General features: G+C 49.2%; 1 protein-coding gene across 2 annotated transcripts in view; it reads left to right on the top strand.

Annotated features, from left to right (window-relative positions):
* Positions 1-16330, top strand: part of arid1b (AT-rich interactive domain 1B) — a 132813-nt gene that overhangs the window by 37381 nt on the left and 79102 nt on the right. For both annotated transcript variants that reach the window (XM_078089494.1, XM_078089493.1), the window contains exon 4: positions 7617-7721. In XM_078089494.1, coding sequence (XP_077945620.1) covers positions 7617-7721 — 105 coding nt within the window. The remainder of the gene's footprint in view (positions 1-7616; positions 7722-16330) is intronic.

Genomic DNA, 16330 nt, shown 5'->3' with positions numbered 1-16330 from the left:
TCCTCCAGCTGATGGAACCATTCCAGCAGCCTGTGACCCAGAATTTGCTCTCCAACCAAGCGCCATTAGCTGGTTTGGTAACAAATCAAAGTGAAAATGCCATCTTTCTTTGAGTCCGCTGCACTGCGGTGACCTCCTCTGATTGCGAGGAGGAGAGGCGGCTGAAAAGACATTTCTGAGACATCGGGGCTCACGGCGCAAAATATCAATGTGATATCGCGTCAGGGGAGAAGTGTGTTTTGAAGAATATAAACGTGGGTGTTTTGATTGTGTGTTTTGTGTTGTTTGTGTTGGAGGCCGTCAAATATTATTTTCTCAGTTCTCAGAATCATTAGGAATTGATTGAAAAGGCCTTTTGACCTCGCACAATACCTGGTTTGTATACTAAAATGTCACTTTCCACCAAAGGCCGTGGAATGAAGGGCGTAGCGCCGTCGGAATCGCAATAGAAAAAGATTCATGCGTTTGGAAAGAAACCATAAGGAAGTATCATTTAACACTATAAATATCATAACCCTCATGCGTTTGGTCTGATTGTTGGCTTCAATTACAGCGTGAGACAAAACACTTAAAAAGAGGAAATAGCTGCCTTTTCGCTTTCCGGCCATATTTCACTCAACACATAACAGATGAAATCAATGATGTCACGTTATTGTCTTTTTATGCCTCATAATAAAAAAAGGAAAACGACAGTTGTAATCACACGAGTTCAGAGCTTCTCTTTTTGCCGTATTGGGTGAAACGCAGAATGTGTTCTCGCCTTGTGGAAGCAAACGCACAGCGAGTGTTGTTTGGTGTGTGTGTGTGTGTGTGTGTGTGTGTGTGGTAGAGTTTCAGTGATTTGACTGTGACGTTTACTCCCAGTGGCAGAAACCCTCCCGTCCGTCCGCTCGCCTCCTGCGGGAAACTGATCCCCGCCGGGCCGTTTCCTCTATTGGCCTCAACTATTTCCTCTTCCTGTGTAGGAGGAGGCCCCGGGGAGCCGCGCTGTGGCGTGGAGGAGCTCACCGCCGATTGGAGGAGGCACGGGGGGGGGGGGGGGCCTTGAGTTTTGAGCTTTCGGACTGCGAATCAAGACAATCGCACTAAACGCTCCGTTTAGCGGCGGTTCCGCAGCTTTTCAACACATCGCACCAACTTCCTTTGTAGATTAAATCTTCCAAGCTGTTACGGAATTGTGCTTTTTAATTAATTTTCCAGTGATTCATTTGAGGACAACGTTGACTTTAAAGGTCCTTGCTGATTTAATACAATTGAAAGCTCTGGATTTTTGCTTTTTTTTTGTTCTTTCCAGAAAGAAAACGCATCCAGTGTGTCATTTCCGATGTCCTGTCTGTCGCCCCTCCCGCCCCCACCCGCCCCCACCCGCCCGAAGCGGCAGGCCCTTTTCCCCCACCCTCCCCCGGCCTCGCTTTTAGTCACACCAGGTTAATTAAAAGGCCGTGGAGCCTTTCTGTGTCCTGCACCCCTGGCATTATTACCACCACCCCACCACCCACCCCACCCTGCCTGCTGTACACTTACTCTGCTGCCTCAATCTCCGTGGTTGCCCTCTAATGCGCACACACACACACACACACACACACACACACACACACACACACACTCTCTACCGAGGAAATGGGAGCTCACCTTGTGGACAAGTCGGAGGGACGGAGGGGAAGTGGCGAGGACACGTCGGAGGAAATGAGAGGCAGGGAGGCGAGCGTGTGAGAGTGAGAGAGAATAGCATGAGGTGAGAGTGGAGGGGAAGGTGTGTGGGTGGGTGTGGGGGTGTGGGCGTAGAGGGGGGTCATAGCGCGTGTGTGTGGGTGGGTGGGGCCTCCAAAGTTCAATGTCATTAATTGGTCACCATTTGAATATTAAGTGAAGAATTCTGTTAATTAACAGGATAATAAAATTGCTGCTGGCTGTAACAGGGTAGACGGAAAGAGTGATGGAGGGAGGATGGAGGGAGGGAGGGATGGAGGAGGGGGGGAGAACGAGCCACGGAAATGAAGGGCTGAGCGAGAGAGAGCGACGCCGGGTGCGGGGTGATAAGAGGGAGAGAGAAACGTCCACGGGTAAAGGTCTGGCAGTGGTAATTTGCGGAGAGCCGCGTTAATTGTCATAACCTTTTAAATGGCAGAGTTTATCGGAGTCCTCTAAATGTCCCCGCGTATCGCCACGGCAACCCTGAGCCTGCCGCGCTCCGATTGGCTGCCGCTGACGAGCACTTAAGCTTGATGAGTTTTCCGGCGAAAACTAAATGATAAAATTGAAAGGAAAAAAAAAAAAAAAAAGTATGCTGTGTACGTCGGCTCGGTTTAGTGTGTGCGAGTGTGTTTGAGACAATGTTTTTAATTCAGTGTGTTTTTTACCTTCACGTTGACTGACACTCGCTAATTGCTCGACTAGAATCCGCCAGTTTTTTTATTTTTTTCTTCTCCTTCATTTTTTTTTCTTTTTTGATTTATGTTTGTTTTTGTACAGCCGGCCTGCAATTCAAATGCAAATGAACGAGAAGGGAAGAGGTGTTTTTGGAACGGTTAGGACAAATCATAATGGCTCAGAAAAAAAATAGAAAGAAAGAAGGCCGGTAGTTAGCGGCACTGCACCCCAGGGGCCTAATTTAGCTGCTATTTGTTAGGAAACGCCGCTACATTTGTTCCTGGATACCGACTTCACAGACGGAGAGAGAAAGAGAAAACACCCCCCCCCCCAAAGAAAAAGAAAAATGTCGAGATCGAGCTCCCCAACACGCACGCCGCTATTGTTCCTTCGCGCTTTAGCAAAAGTCATGTGGGCGTTCGCCAGTTTGGGTGGATGTCCTTTTCAACCGCGAGCCAAAGCAATTGAAGTGAATAGGCGGGTGTGTGTGTGGGGCGGCGGCGGCGGCGGCGACTACGACGACGGGGGACGTGCGAAGAGTGTGTGAAGGGAAGACGGTACAAAGAGAGCTCTTTTTTTGTTTGTTGATTAGCTCGCGTAGAGGAACGCAATGAATGAAAGGCCTGGCAGCTACATGTGACATCATCCCTGAGGGACGGCTTGTCTCGCCATGTGCACATGATGTTTTGTGTGTATGTCTCTTAATATGGCCAAGAGGGCTTCTTGTGTGTGTGTGTGTGTGTGCTGGCGCTGTGAAGGTGTGTGTCCTCTCTTGTAGTCTCTTTGTGCTAAAGGTCAGGGGGGATTGCTGAGATAGAATCCAATCTGAAGGACACAGCACTAGAACAGGTCCTGCTACAAATGGCCCTATTAAGATAGGCTGGACGCGCACACACACACACACACACACACACTGACACAGGTCACAGGTATCTAGGCACACACAGGCTCGGCGGCGGATGCATATGCGATGTAGTAGCTGTTTCCATGCTAATGGTCACCTTTCCCCCTGATGATAATCGCAGGCCGCACTCTGGAATAAGTGGCCTTGATTTACACGGCGTGGAACCAACACACTTTTAAGAGGCAGTTGCTCGAGACGAAACTCTGCCCTCTGATGCATTTACAGCGCGTCTGACATAATCAGAATGCAGCGGCAATGTTTTCCAAAATACTCCGCAATGGATCAAAAGATGTAAGCGTCGGGGAAAACATGAAAGACGAGCCAATCGCAACCAGGCGCTGATTTGTCCCGTTTTCCAGAGCGCGGCGCCGCTCGTTCTCACCGCTGATTGTTGCCTTAATTATGGTTCAGTCGGTCTGATTGTTGTGCGCAAGTGTGAACCGACGCGAGTGTGAAAGAGGGGGATTTGAATATGTATGTGCCCCCACCCCCCCTCCGTCTCAAACACCATCAGCTCTGCCTGATGTGTGTTTAAGGTAAAGGAAACACTTCCTTACATCCTTTCCTCGTCGTTCCACCTTGTCTTTTGTTCCTCGTGTGTGAGTCCAAAGGACCCAACGTCCTTTGGTCGACGTGGCCGAGGGTGGTGGTCAAAAGAACTGGGATTCACGTGTGTGTGGTTAGGTGGTGCTCTTGGGGGGAGCAGGGGTGTAGGGGGGGGGGGGGGGGGGGGATTACAGGCCTCCTTCCTAAAGACACACAATTAAGCTTAATTTTTAATGAATATTAATGGCATTAGCGTCCGATTTTGTGGAGATGTGCATCTGCCAAAGTGCAGGGGGGGAAAAGGGGGGGGCGGGGGGGGGCACTAATTCATTTGGTAGTCATGAGGAAAAGGGGAGGAGGGGGGGGTGGAGGTGGTTGGGTGCTGAGGAAAGAAGAAGAGTGATGTATAAAAAAGACAAAAAAACGGGGACGGAGTGCGAGAGACGGGAGAGGCGTGGAGAAAGCAAGAGATTAATGAGCAGCGGATGGACACAGCGGAAGAGCAGGGGGGGGGGGAGAGGCGGGGGGGCGAATGAGTGAGGGAGCATTCAAGAGACCTGATGTTGAGGGGAGGAGAGAAAAAATACATGTAATGACAAAAAGGTAAGAACAGAAAAGATGTTAATATAAGACGTCTAGAGAGTCCGTGACGGAAACACTGACATCTGCACACAAAGTTGATGAAAGCAACGGAGCCCGAAGCGGACAAAGGTTCTGTGTAAAGGGATTAAAAAGCAAGCACAGTATTTTCAAACGTAACGCCGTTAAGTATAGTTTGAACTATCACGCAACGTTTCTTTGCCGTAAAAAAAGAAAAAGAAAGGAGAGATGGAGACGGATGTCAGAGAAAATCTGCTCCCTCCCGCTGCTTTCTGTTGTGTCGAGTTGCGGCGTCGAACGCGCTCGCTCGCTGTCGTGACAGTTTCCTCGCTCGCTTTTTCTCCGGGGGCAATCCAACCCAAGCGCGCAAAGCGACTGTGCAGTGCCAACAGACCCAGGAGGCGACATTTTGAATTTCGGCGTGAGTCCCCCTCCCCCAAAAAAAGGCAAAGCGAGCTCCAGGAGCTATTGACCTTTGACCTCTTGTTTCCTTGCCGGGACCCCCGTAACCAGGCTCCGTTACGTCACGAGCCCAGGCGACTGTTCTGTGAGTCATCACCCTCCCAAAATCCCCCCCCTGCCCCCCCCTCCGAGTGGCTGGGATTAACGCGCCGCTGCAATATTGATTTGCGTCCCTCATGCGGCCTCTCCGGCTCTATATATTACACCACGTTCAGCAGCCATCTATTCAATCAGATCTAATATTACACCGCCTCTCCACACAGCTGTCTGATAGCATTTAGCTCACTGTTTGATTCCCCGCGTTCCCCCGTGTACTTCAAACGCTCGCCTTCGATATCCTTCATTCGTTTCCACCGTGCCAAGAAGAAGTCTTTTGAAAAGCACGGAGGACGAATGAGCGTGCGCGTGTGTGTGTGTGTGTGTGAAGACAGGATTAGCCGCGGCCTAGGGCTTAAGGTATGGAGTGGAGTGTATTTTAGAAGCTTCTAAATTAGCTGGGAAATGGGATTGTGAGACAATGGATGGGAGAAAAAAAAAATCCCTCAAATGAAAGGATGCACTCGCAGCACTCTGATGTTCTCCCGCGCTCGCTTTTTGTTTTTTTTCTCACACTGTTGTTTCCCCCTCCCCTCGTCTCCACTCCCTCCCTCCCTTTTTTTTCCTCCTTTCTCCATCTCCTTTGCATCTCGCCGTCTGCACTTCTCCCTCAGCATCTGCCCCCCCCCCCCTCCCCCCCTTCCTCCCCCCGTCTCCCAGGCTCCGTTTCCGTCTCCCCCACCCTCTCTGCCCACATTACAGTTGACAGTGATGATGTAAGAACGTGAGTGTAAACAGGAGTATGAGGCTAACCTCACTTTGACCCACTTAAAATGGAAATCCCCTCGAGTGCACGCACGCACGCGCACGCACGCACAACCACAGACCCGCATGCCTGAGTAAATATTGGACTTGGGTCAGCAGCCGCTCTTCTCTTTTCGCTGTGTGAGCCGATCCGAGCACACGCAACACACACACGTGTCCACCTATCAGAAAGCCACTGCGCACCTCCGTTTCTCACCCTCCTCCTCCTCCTCCTCCTCCTCCTCCTCCTCCGACCCCTTGTCCGTCCTTCCGCCGGGGGCATTAAACGTGGAGGGGGGGTGTTGTTACGCATCCTTCCGTATTTATTCATTCATTCATTCATTAACGTCTAATGGAAAACACAACCCTTTTGTGCAACATCACAACAACACACTTCAATCATACGAAGCACAGACAAGCACAGCAAATAGAAATGAGAAATATATATATACAATTAATATACATATTCCACTTCATGTTTTGATCCATGTGTCAACCAAAAGCATGACAAACTGTCAGAGCAGGACGATCTGAAGTGACAGGCCTTCATTCTCCATCTGTTAGCTGAGAAAGCTGCAGTCATAACAAAGGTTGACACTAAATTAATTGAGGTTCCAGTGCCAGAGTTAAAAGTTCACTTCATAATTAGAATGCATTCAGAGTAAGTGTCAGACAGATAGAATAATTGACAGGAAACGCTAGGCTACATAACGTTGTTTTATATTTTCAGTATCAGTGCTTCAGTAATTTAATTGGCTAATAATTGGAATGTGGATTAGAAGGGACTACTGTAGGGCAGTTAAGGTGATGAAATGACCTGTTCTTAATAACGGACGAATGAATGCACTAAATGTGCACAGCTGCTAATGCTGCACGGAAATGTGTTGACGGCAACTTCCAAACTACTGTAAAGAGTGTGCAGCAAACCTTCCATCAGATTTCATAAAGAGCGCACACAAGTGCCAAATTGTTATCGTTCAACCTGGAAGCACCAATTCTGACACATTTAAAGCCCCGATAATAGATCTATTTCACATGATGCTTCTCTTGCTGTGAAGGATAATCTTCCGCCATAAAACGATATCACCTCGCTGACAGGGATATTGCCCACCTACTACAGTGTAATCGCACAACAGATAACAAATCAAACTGTGGGCAGAAATGGATTTTTCGAAAGTAAAAACTTGAGCATGGACCGTGTGTGCGCGAGTGCGTTTTAACATAAACAGCACTGTGCGCGCGAGCACGCGTCTGTGTGCGTCTTTTCCTCCCTCGCCCTGTCCCGCCGATCGGTTATCACTAATCCCTCCACGCAGAGCTCCTTAACAAGCCGCCATTGTGCCCGGCGACGCTCAACGCGACGGAGGAACGACCTCCGCGGCGAACGCGAAGAGGAGGAGGAGGGAAGGAGGCGGAGATACGGAGGCAGGGAGGGGGGACGGAGACGGAGAGGGCAACACCTCCGACAATGGGGAGAAAATTGGTTTACACATAGATAGGCCTGTGATTACAGCGGGGAAGAAAATGACTTGGATGGAACAATAGGAGCCGGGTGTGCGCGTCGCTGTGCGTTCGTGTGAGTTCGTGGTGGTGTTTTCTCCAGGATTAGTTGGCCGTTAGGCCGGGATTTGGTTGGAGTGGATTGCCGGGTGCAGGTTGCGTGTTTGCATGTTTTTTTTGATACAGCATGCGTGCGAGTATTTCCTCTGTGTGCCTGGACTTCAAACGGGAAACACAACCTGGAGTATAAACCATAAATGTATTATTCTTACCACCTTTCCTAGGCAAACAACCTGGAGCACTTTTAGCAGCATCAATGGTTTAATGTGAAATATACTGTCAAATAAATACTTTACATGCATTGTTCATTCTCTCTATCTGATTTTCTATGAAGGAGGCCCAGCAGGAGACCTACGTCACCAGGGGTCCGGACCCGGGGAACTCTGGGAAGGCCAACAATGAGGACGGCGTCGCCCAAGACCGCCCGTCCAGTCTGCCGGTGAGTGAGCGGCAGCGGCTGCCCAACGATGAGCCCTCAGGAGCCACATATGTGTGTGTGTGTGTGTGTGAGAGAGAGAGAGGGAGAGAGAGGGTCCTTTACACCAACACACACATTTGGAACATTTGTTTCTGTGTCCCATCCCATCTTTGAATGCGGTTTGTATGTTTTTCTATCCAATCAGTGTCCTCGCGTAGCCCTGCGACACGCCTCTTTGTCCCGCGGACTTTCAAATCGGTGTTTTTGACTGACGTCACGGACTCACTCGCGTACGCCCCCAAAACTTATGCACGGACGCAGAGTTTCTTTGCTAATTCGGCATTCGGGCAAGCTGAAAATTGCTCATCTTGTTGACGGGAGGATTAATTGAGAAGAAGTGGCGTGACGAGACCGATCGGCGAGGGGGGGGGGAGACGTTTGTGGGTTGCTCCAGTTTTTTGGGGCTAAACAAATCATTTCTCCCCTCACAGCTCCTGAGCACCTTCAGGAATAGAATAAAAAGAATAAAAACATTGGCAAATGGTCGCAAATATTGCCGCTGCTCGAGGCGTGTGCCGGTTAATGATACTTTTGGAAACGCCTCAGGACTGGTGGAGTGAACTAATATGAAGTGGACAAACTGAAATCAAGCCATACTGTTTTCCATAGAATCTGATCAGCACATGAAACGCACACTGAAGGTTGAATCTGCATTTTACACAATCTTTTTTTTCTTTTTTACTCACTTTTTTCCTCCGTAAAACACGCTGGTGACAAATGTCATCGGCTTTTATCTTGACACTTGTTTTTTTCCTCCTCTTGTTTTCTTTCATTTTCATTCTCCCACACTCTTTACCTCTTTTCCCTCTAAAGTAGCATCATGAAAGCGTTTATTTTTTTTTCACCCTGGCGCTATAATGAGGAGTGGCCTTGATGTATCAGCGTGTGAATCCGGAGCAAGAGAGCAAGACGAGGAAGGAGGAGGCGAGGAGGAGGAGGAGGCGGGGAGGAAGGGGGGCGGCGGCGGCGGAGATCTATTTGAACCACGGCCGATATCCACCCCCCCCCCCCCGTATTCACTTCAATCCTGGCACATTTACCCCTCGGGGTTCTCCGTGTGTTTTTCGCATCCCGTCCCGACGCGAGATCCTAATCGGCGGCGAGAAGGAGAGATGGATAGATAGGAGGGGAGAGAGGGAGGGAGGGAGGGAGATGGGGGAGAGAATTTGCTCGCTGTTGGCCAGGCTCTTCCAGCAAGCTGTCACTGCAGAGATGTAACCTTTTTTTATCCCCCCCCCCCTCTCTCTCTCTCTCGGCGGCGTTTGATGTCAGATCTAAAGCCGCTGTCATTTTTTTTTCCCCTTTCTCTCCGTTGGGGTGGGTTGAGGGGGGGGGGGAGGGGGGTGAGGGCACACTGTCGTGTTGTTGTTTTGGGACGAGTCGGCTGTGTGATGTGGCGGGATTTTTGAAGGGAGACCAAAGGGGAATAACTTAAACAACTTATCACAAATGCACAGTCACAGCGCCCCATGGGTCTTTTAAAATGTAAAGTATTGGAGATGGAGCTGGCCCCCATCACTGCACAGTGTCTGTGTCTTACATATGGAGTCAGTGCACAGCGCTAGCTTGTTAGCATAGCATTAGCAGTTGCTGTGTAGTCAGGAGCCACAGCGATCGGGAAGATGAACGGGGGCTCGACGGGGGAAAAGTTGCAAAAGAAGTACATAAATGGAAATGTTCGGTCAAGGTGAAACACAGTTTTTTTGGGGGGGGGGGTTGTACTTTCTGTAATGTAAATACAGTTGGTATCTCCAAGAAGGCGAGATGTTGGTCTCAGAGCTGGACAACACGTTGTGGTGACCTTAGTGTTACCTCTCTGTCCCCTTTGCATCGTCCGCCCAACATCCCCAACCAGCCAGTTCTTCCAGCGCCGCAGTGAGATGAGGAGCCCGGGCTGTTTTGCCCACTGACCCCCCCCCCCCCCCCCCCACCCCCACCTCCCCCCCTCCCGTTTCAGTCACTACATGTTCCCTGCTCTCTGGTGCTCCCCTGACAGCCTGCCAAGCTGCCGCACAGCCTCCCATCCTCTGGGACATGGGAGAGGACGGGCAGCCATGTGGAAAGAGGGAGGGAGAGAGAGAGAGAGAGAGCTGGGGGTGGAAGGGTGAGGTGAGGTGAGAAGGGAGGGGGGGGGGGGGGGAGGAGCGGAATGAGAAAGACAATGAATGAGTGAGAGGGAGAGAGAGGGAGAGAGGGCGTGAAGCGCTGATGTGAAACGTGGTTATCTTTTTGTCACTTGTTCAGGGGCGAAGGATGTTGCATTCAAGCTCCGGGGTTCCGCCGGTGACAGGCTACTCGCACACAAACGCACACAAACACTCGCACACAAACGTCGGTGCACGTTTGTCCCTCCTCGGCTTATTTCCTATCAGCGGAAAAAGGAAAAATTTGAAGCGCTCACGCTCCCCTCGCTGCCTCTTCCCTCTGGTTCCCGGGTCCACTTTGCCCTCTCTGCTGTTATTCCAAGTGTTAGGTCATCAATGATTGACAGGGCACAGCTGGAGAGGCCTGCTTCCCTCCCCCTCTCTCCCTCCCTCCCTCCCTCTCTCTCTCTCTCTCTCTCACCACAACCACACTCACATCGCACACTCTGATACACATTTTGTCGTCTGCGAGGCGTTTTCACACAGCGAGTGTGCGTGTGTGTGTGTGTGTGTGTGTGTGTGTGTGTGTGTGTGTGTGTGTGCTCTATCAGAGCATGTCAGTCAGGCTGCCTCTACAGTGTGCGCTCTCCCCACTGTTGTGTTTTATTTTAGAGTCCCCAGGCAGGCAGACGGGCCAGCAGGCAGCGCAGAGTAATGTCATCCAGCAGGGTAAGATTCAGCCTCCACATTAGTGCACACAGGGAGGGGAGGAAGGGAGGCAGAGGAACAGGGAAGGGATGGAGTGATGGAGGAGAGAAAGGGAGAGAGCTAATGTATGGGGGAGGAAAAACTCGGAGGCACTCTTGGAAAGACAAATATGTTGGTTTGCGGCGTTGAAAATGCAAAAAGATTACATAACGTGGATCAGCGTATATTTTAAGTGCTCTGAGAATACGACTGCTGCCCTGAAGCCGGGTTCACAGTGGTTACATGGATTCGAATAACCGGCTTAGTCGGACTGAAATCGAATTCTCTGTGTCATGTAAACACCTTTGTCCGACTATGTGCGGTCCGACTACGATCCGACTAACACCCCTGGATAACTCGATCCGATCCAGTTGATAGTTCGACTATTGCGGCATGTAGCGGTGAATCGGAGGAGGAACTGGACTTTGAGTCTTTGCGCATGCTTGAGATCCCGACGGCGTCTTCTCTCCGTTATCAAATCAGCCAATAGCGCCATTCCCATTCGCTGTACTCCTATTAACATCATGCAAAGATAGTAGAGGGATGTAGCTTCACCTTGCTCCCCGTTCGCCATCTTTCTCGTAATGTTGATGTTGTTGTTGTTGGTAGTGGTGAAGCGGTCAAGCGGAAATGCCTGTATCACAACTAGTTGTAATGAAAACAGCGCCACCTATCGTATCAGATAGGACATGCCTTCGGCCAATGATTCGATTTATTCACTGCCATGTATATTGGGATAATAGCACTTCCCCCCAAAAGATAACATAGTCCGACTAAGCAAAGATTCCAATTATACCATCATGTAAACACACTGACTGAGGTACAGGGGGGTAAATGCTGTACTGAGTGATTGAGCCATTGCCCCTTCATTTGTTGCTAGACCCTATGTGCCCCCCCCCCCCCCCCCCAGACGCCATACTCTACCCTATGGTTTGCACTCACACACCCCGACCGCAGACCCAGATGCGATGACACGGCATGAGTCAGCGGACCCCGGCTTCATCTAAAATGCAGACGGGCTATTTTTCCGCTTGTGTGGCGGCCTGTTTTCGTTTGCCACTCATGAATCATTTAGCGCGCACACACAGTTTTGTGTGGCCGCGTAGTTGTTTGACGCTCAAGAGCCGGGAACACGTGTTTCAGCCGGGGCCGCAGGATCTGGAAAAGACACACACGTACATAAAGGTGAAAGTGATCCGCTGTTTAAACGTTTCGGGGGCCCTTTATCTGAACACATCTTCAGCACTGTTTCTGTTGTAGAATTCACAGGGGATCACATGTGAAACCATATTAGCAGCCACTCTTGTTTTAAATAGGCGCTTTTAGTCTGTTAGCGGGTTAAATGTCGGCAATGTCTTGGAACGAAAAGATGGCCGCCTGGTTGGAGGCCGGGCCGTTGGCCGCAAGATCCAACATGGGGCCTCCATGTTGACAAGCGTCTGCACAGCCATCCACCCGCCACCATGGCTGACTGAAGCCCAGCAGAGGGGGGGAGACTGGGGGAGTCCGTCCCACACTTACCCACCCACACGGGGGGGGGGGGCTCCGCCGGCGTGTGTGACAGCCGTCGTGATTTGAGAGTGAGGAGGGGGAAATGGGGAGGGATGAACTTGGTTAAGAAAACACCAGTCCGCTTCCAGTGGCGCCTCTCCTACAGAGGAGGTGAGGCAGAGGGGGTAGAAAAGGGGGGAGGAGAGGAGGAGAGGGAGTGATGACTGACCCTAGAAGGAGAAAAATGTTTCCCCTCTCCGGCTTTCTTTTTTTTTTTTTTATCCTTTGCCCAATCGTTCTCCTTCTCTAGCTGGTGGCTTTTGTCAAAGCTTGTTTCATCTGACCGAGGCCAGAGATGCACACACACACACACACACACACACACACACACACACACACACACACACACACACACACACACACACACACACACACACTGATCTTTATTTAAGTGACAAGCAGGATTCTCCTCTGACATCTTCAAAATAATTGGATTATGTAAATTTAAAGTTGATGATCTGTGTGCTTAGATAAGTGTGCATGTGTTGATATGTGTACATTAGTATGCATCTGTGTGTGTGTGTGTCTGTGTGTGTGTAAAAATTCAGTCCACAGTGGCTCAGTGAAAGCTGAGGCTGCAGTATCCTGATGTTCGATGCACATCAGTAAATTAACATGACGCACCACATTTTACTGTGTGGTGTTACATCTCATGTTGTAGTAAAATGGGAAGACGAGTCTGGACTCATTTCAATATGTTGAGTTTTATTTTGATAAAACCATCTTCAGATTTTCTTCCAGAACACCTAATAGGTCTCTCCTCAAGTCAAGTGCATACATGATATATAGATCATATATATTCATTTTAGCACCTATTAATGCCAGATACTAAAGGCACTACGCCTTCCATTATAAATATAATCTAAATGGATTTTTTTGTCTTTGTTTAGTTAATGTGGATTGAACTAACATATTTTGAGTTGAGTGACAGTTGGTACATTTTCTCTTTTCTTGTCTATTGTAACAGTGAAATACAGAGTTGCTTTGGAAGGAACAATTAGGTAAAACTCTGCATCATTCCTTTTTCATTTTCCTCCCCATCTCCCTCCCACTTTCTTTCTTCAGCTCAACTCCACCTCCCTTCTCTCCCTTTCCCATTTCACTCCCCCTTTGCCTAAGCTTGCTGCACTTCTAACATTGCTGGGTTTATTTTTGTGTCTGGTTTTGGATGCCTGGCCTCCCAGCAGTGAGGCTAGACGGGGAATGGAGGGAGAGTTGAAGGGATGTATTGATGGGAGGGAAGGAAGGAGGGAGGGAGGAAGGGATTGATTGATGGGAGGGAAGGAGGGAGGGAGGGAGGAAGGATGCAGCAGCGGAACGCAGTCGAAGAAGGATGCAGGGGGGAAGGAGCCGTCGGAAAGGAGACGGTTCTGTCATCACCACGGCTCCCTCTGGCTGCCGGGAGGCTGAAATTACATCCCACTTTGAAGTTGGGGGCCGCAACACCACCAGTGTTGCTATAGTGACAGGAAGTGTGTGTGTGTGTGTGTGTGTGTGTGTGTGTGTGTGTGTTTGTCTAAACTCCATGGGAGGTTTATTATGCATGATGCACACCTTGGGACTTCTCCTGATGGGATTACAGTGCTGTTATTAATCTACTCTCATAACACACCCGTCCTTTCAACACACACACATGCAGACATGAACAAATCTGGGAATTCATTCTAAGATACAAACACACACACACACACACACACACACACACAACCCATTTCACAGCTGGAATTAAACTTCACGTAGCGCCTTTTAAAGATTAAGATAAAGTTTCTCCTCCTATTGTCTTGGAGAAGGCTTAGCCGGCTGCACACGGCGCTCACAGGCGAATGCAGAAACAGCTACGTGTGTTGAAATCACTCACATATGCGCGCACATACATACACACACACAGACACACACACAGACACTGAGTTGTTAGGATTGCAGATAGATCAGAACTAACAAAGGGGAGGAAATGATCGTTCACTCATTGTGTACGATACGGTCCATGTCCACTAGTTACTTTATATATTGTGTTCTTTGATGCAACAGAGGACTGGATTTGTAAACGCCATGAACTGCAACATTTGGTTCCACTCAACTTGAACTCAAACTATTACTATTATTACTACAACTACTATTTCTCCTTAGTGAACGGGTGAGCATTTGTCCACTAGATCAAGGGTGACTCATTTCTCGTTTGTATTGTCGTCCTCTCTCTCCTCTCCACACATTTCCTCTCCTTGGCCTGTGCCGTATACGACTGACCCCAATCTCCACTCCAATATAGTCCACTTTCATTGTCCAGAGGTGGCCTTGTGCTGCCATTACAGACCCTCGCTGCCTAACTGGCTTACTTACTGTGCCGTCTGGTTTACTGACTGGTTGCCCCCCGTTTCTCTAAAGAACAATTCTGTGGTCGGACTTCGGAGGATTTGTTGGTGTGCGTGACGGCAACGCAAACACTCGTAGTTCTGTTGGCAGTCCTCAATCCACAGCAGAATCATCCCATTATTCAAAGTGTCTCCTGCGGTTGCCCGTTTCTTAGCATTAGCATTTAGCATTACAAGCACAAACTATAAAGTGTGTTTAAACGCCCTCAACCGAATGTGTGCGTCTTTCCATCCGGCCACTGCCACAATATTACTGCTATATATGAGCTGTAGGACGGACCAAGAAATGTGTGTCTATGTCTGCGATGAAAAGAAACAGAGAAGATGTGTGTGTGTGTGTGTGTGTGTGTGTGTGTGTGTGCGGCGCCTTTGATTGCCGCTGTAATCGCGTCTCTCCTGCCAGCCACGGTTATTACAGATGTCTATATGCTGCTCAGAGCTTCATGGACGCAAGCAACCAGACTCGGCCCGGCCAGAGTGCTTTATGCTTGTTGTCACGCTCGTGTGTGCACATTTGTGTGCGTGATCCTGTCCTGTGTGTATGTAACGGAGCTGTCGGCGTGAGGTTCAACCTCGTGTTAATTACCTGCGTTACAAAGCGTGTGATCCGGCGCCGCGCGCAGTTTACTCTTCCCCTGCATGCATGAGCATGCATGTCGGCGAGCGTGTGGGGGCCTCGTCTCTGCTTGGCCGACTTTGCCGTCTTAAAGACCGGCTTGGGGAGGATGGTGTGTGTGTATGTGGGGGGGACGGGACCTAAAACGAAAGAAAAAAACAGCGTGGGAAGAACCGAAACAGGCTTCACTGTCGAAAAAGGGAATAGAAGTAGAAAGAGACAGAATCATGGAGAACGAGACGTCGGGGAGAAGGGTATTGGCTGGGAGGGAGACGGGGAGCGGGGGGGGGGTGACTAATGCCTGTCGTTCGCTCCACTTCTGCTGTTTTGCCGTCCTGCCGGCGGGATTACTACCAGGGCTCGGCAGCGGGCCACAACGGGACCGAAGCGATACTGGTGTCACACTTGCTTTTTGCACCACAGTCGTGCACGCGCGCGCAACGACACACATGGCGAGGGTCACTGACGGAACCATTTTCCCACTGCTCTTTTAGAAGCGTACGACCATCTGTCTGATTTGCCCAGACGATTAAACAAATCCTCCCTCTCTCTCTCTCTCTCTCTCTCTCTTTGTCTCGCTGTGTGTGCGTTTGATGCGGCGGCAGCGTGATTGAGGTCTGCTCACATATCGGCAACCTGTGACCTCCGCGCAGCGCTCGTGTGTGTGTATACGCGTGTGCTTCTGCTGAAATAAAGCCACCCTGTTTTGCGGGATGTACCACACTGTAAATAAGGACACAATGTCCCTTCTGTTCAGAGAGCGCAGCTCGTTTTAATGGTTTCTTTATGAGCTTTAATCCTTGTAAATGTTTGGACGTGTTTTGAGTGAGCTTTAGTTGTTATAATTGACTCTTATTGAGTGTAATTGTTGTTTCTCTATGGACCGAGTTCATTTTCATTGTTTTAATTATCTCATAATGTAATCAGACTTCCCATGAGCCCACCATAAAGAAGTAAACGTCTTTGAAAAGATCTGTGTTGCACGGACATGTCACCCATGAGCCCTTGCCATGTATATCGATAACATATATATATATATATATATATATATATATATATATATATATATATAATATATGTATTATAAAAATAATACATTAGAAGTATTTTTACTCTTGGACGTTACACAAACATTTTGGATACATGATACAAAAAGTAAAACTCGTACAACTTGGACTGTATTACCGTATTAAATTACATTCC

Source organism: Gasterosteus aculeatus, chromosome 15 (assembly GCF_964276395.1).
Source record: "Gasterosteus aculeatus chromosome 15, fGasAcu3.hap1.1, whole genome shotgun sequence".
NCBI classification, from domain to species: domain Eukaryota; kingdom Metazoa; phylum Chordata; class Actinopteri; order Perciformes; family Gasterosteidae; genus Gasterosteus; species Gasterosteus aculeatus.
Note: the sequence above shows the minus strand (reverse complement) of the source record. Positions and strands in the feature narration are given on the sequence as shown.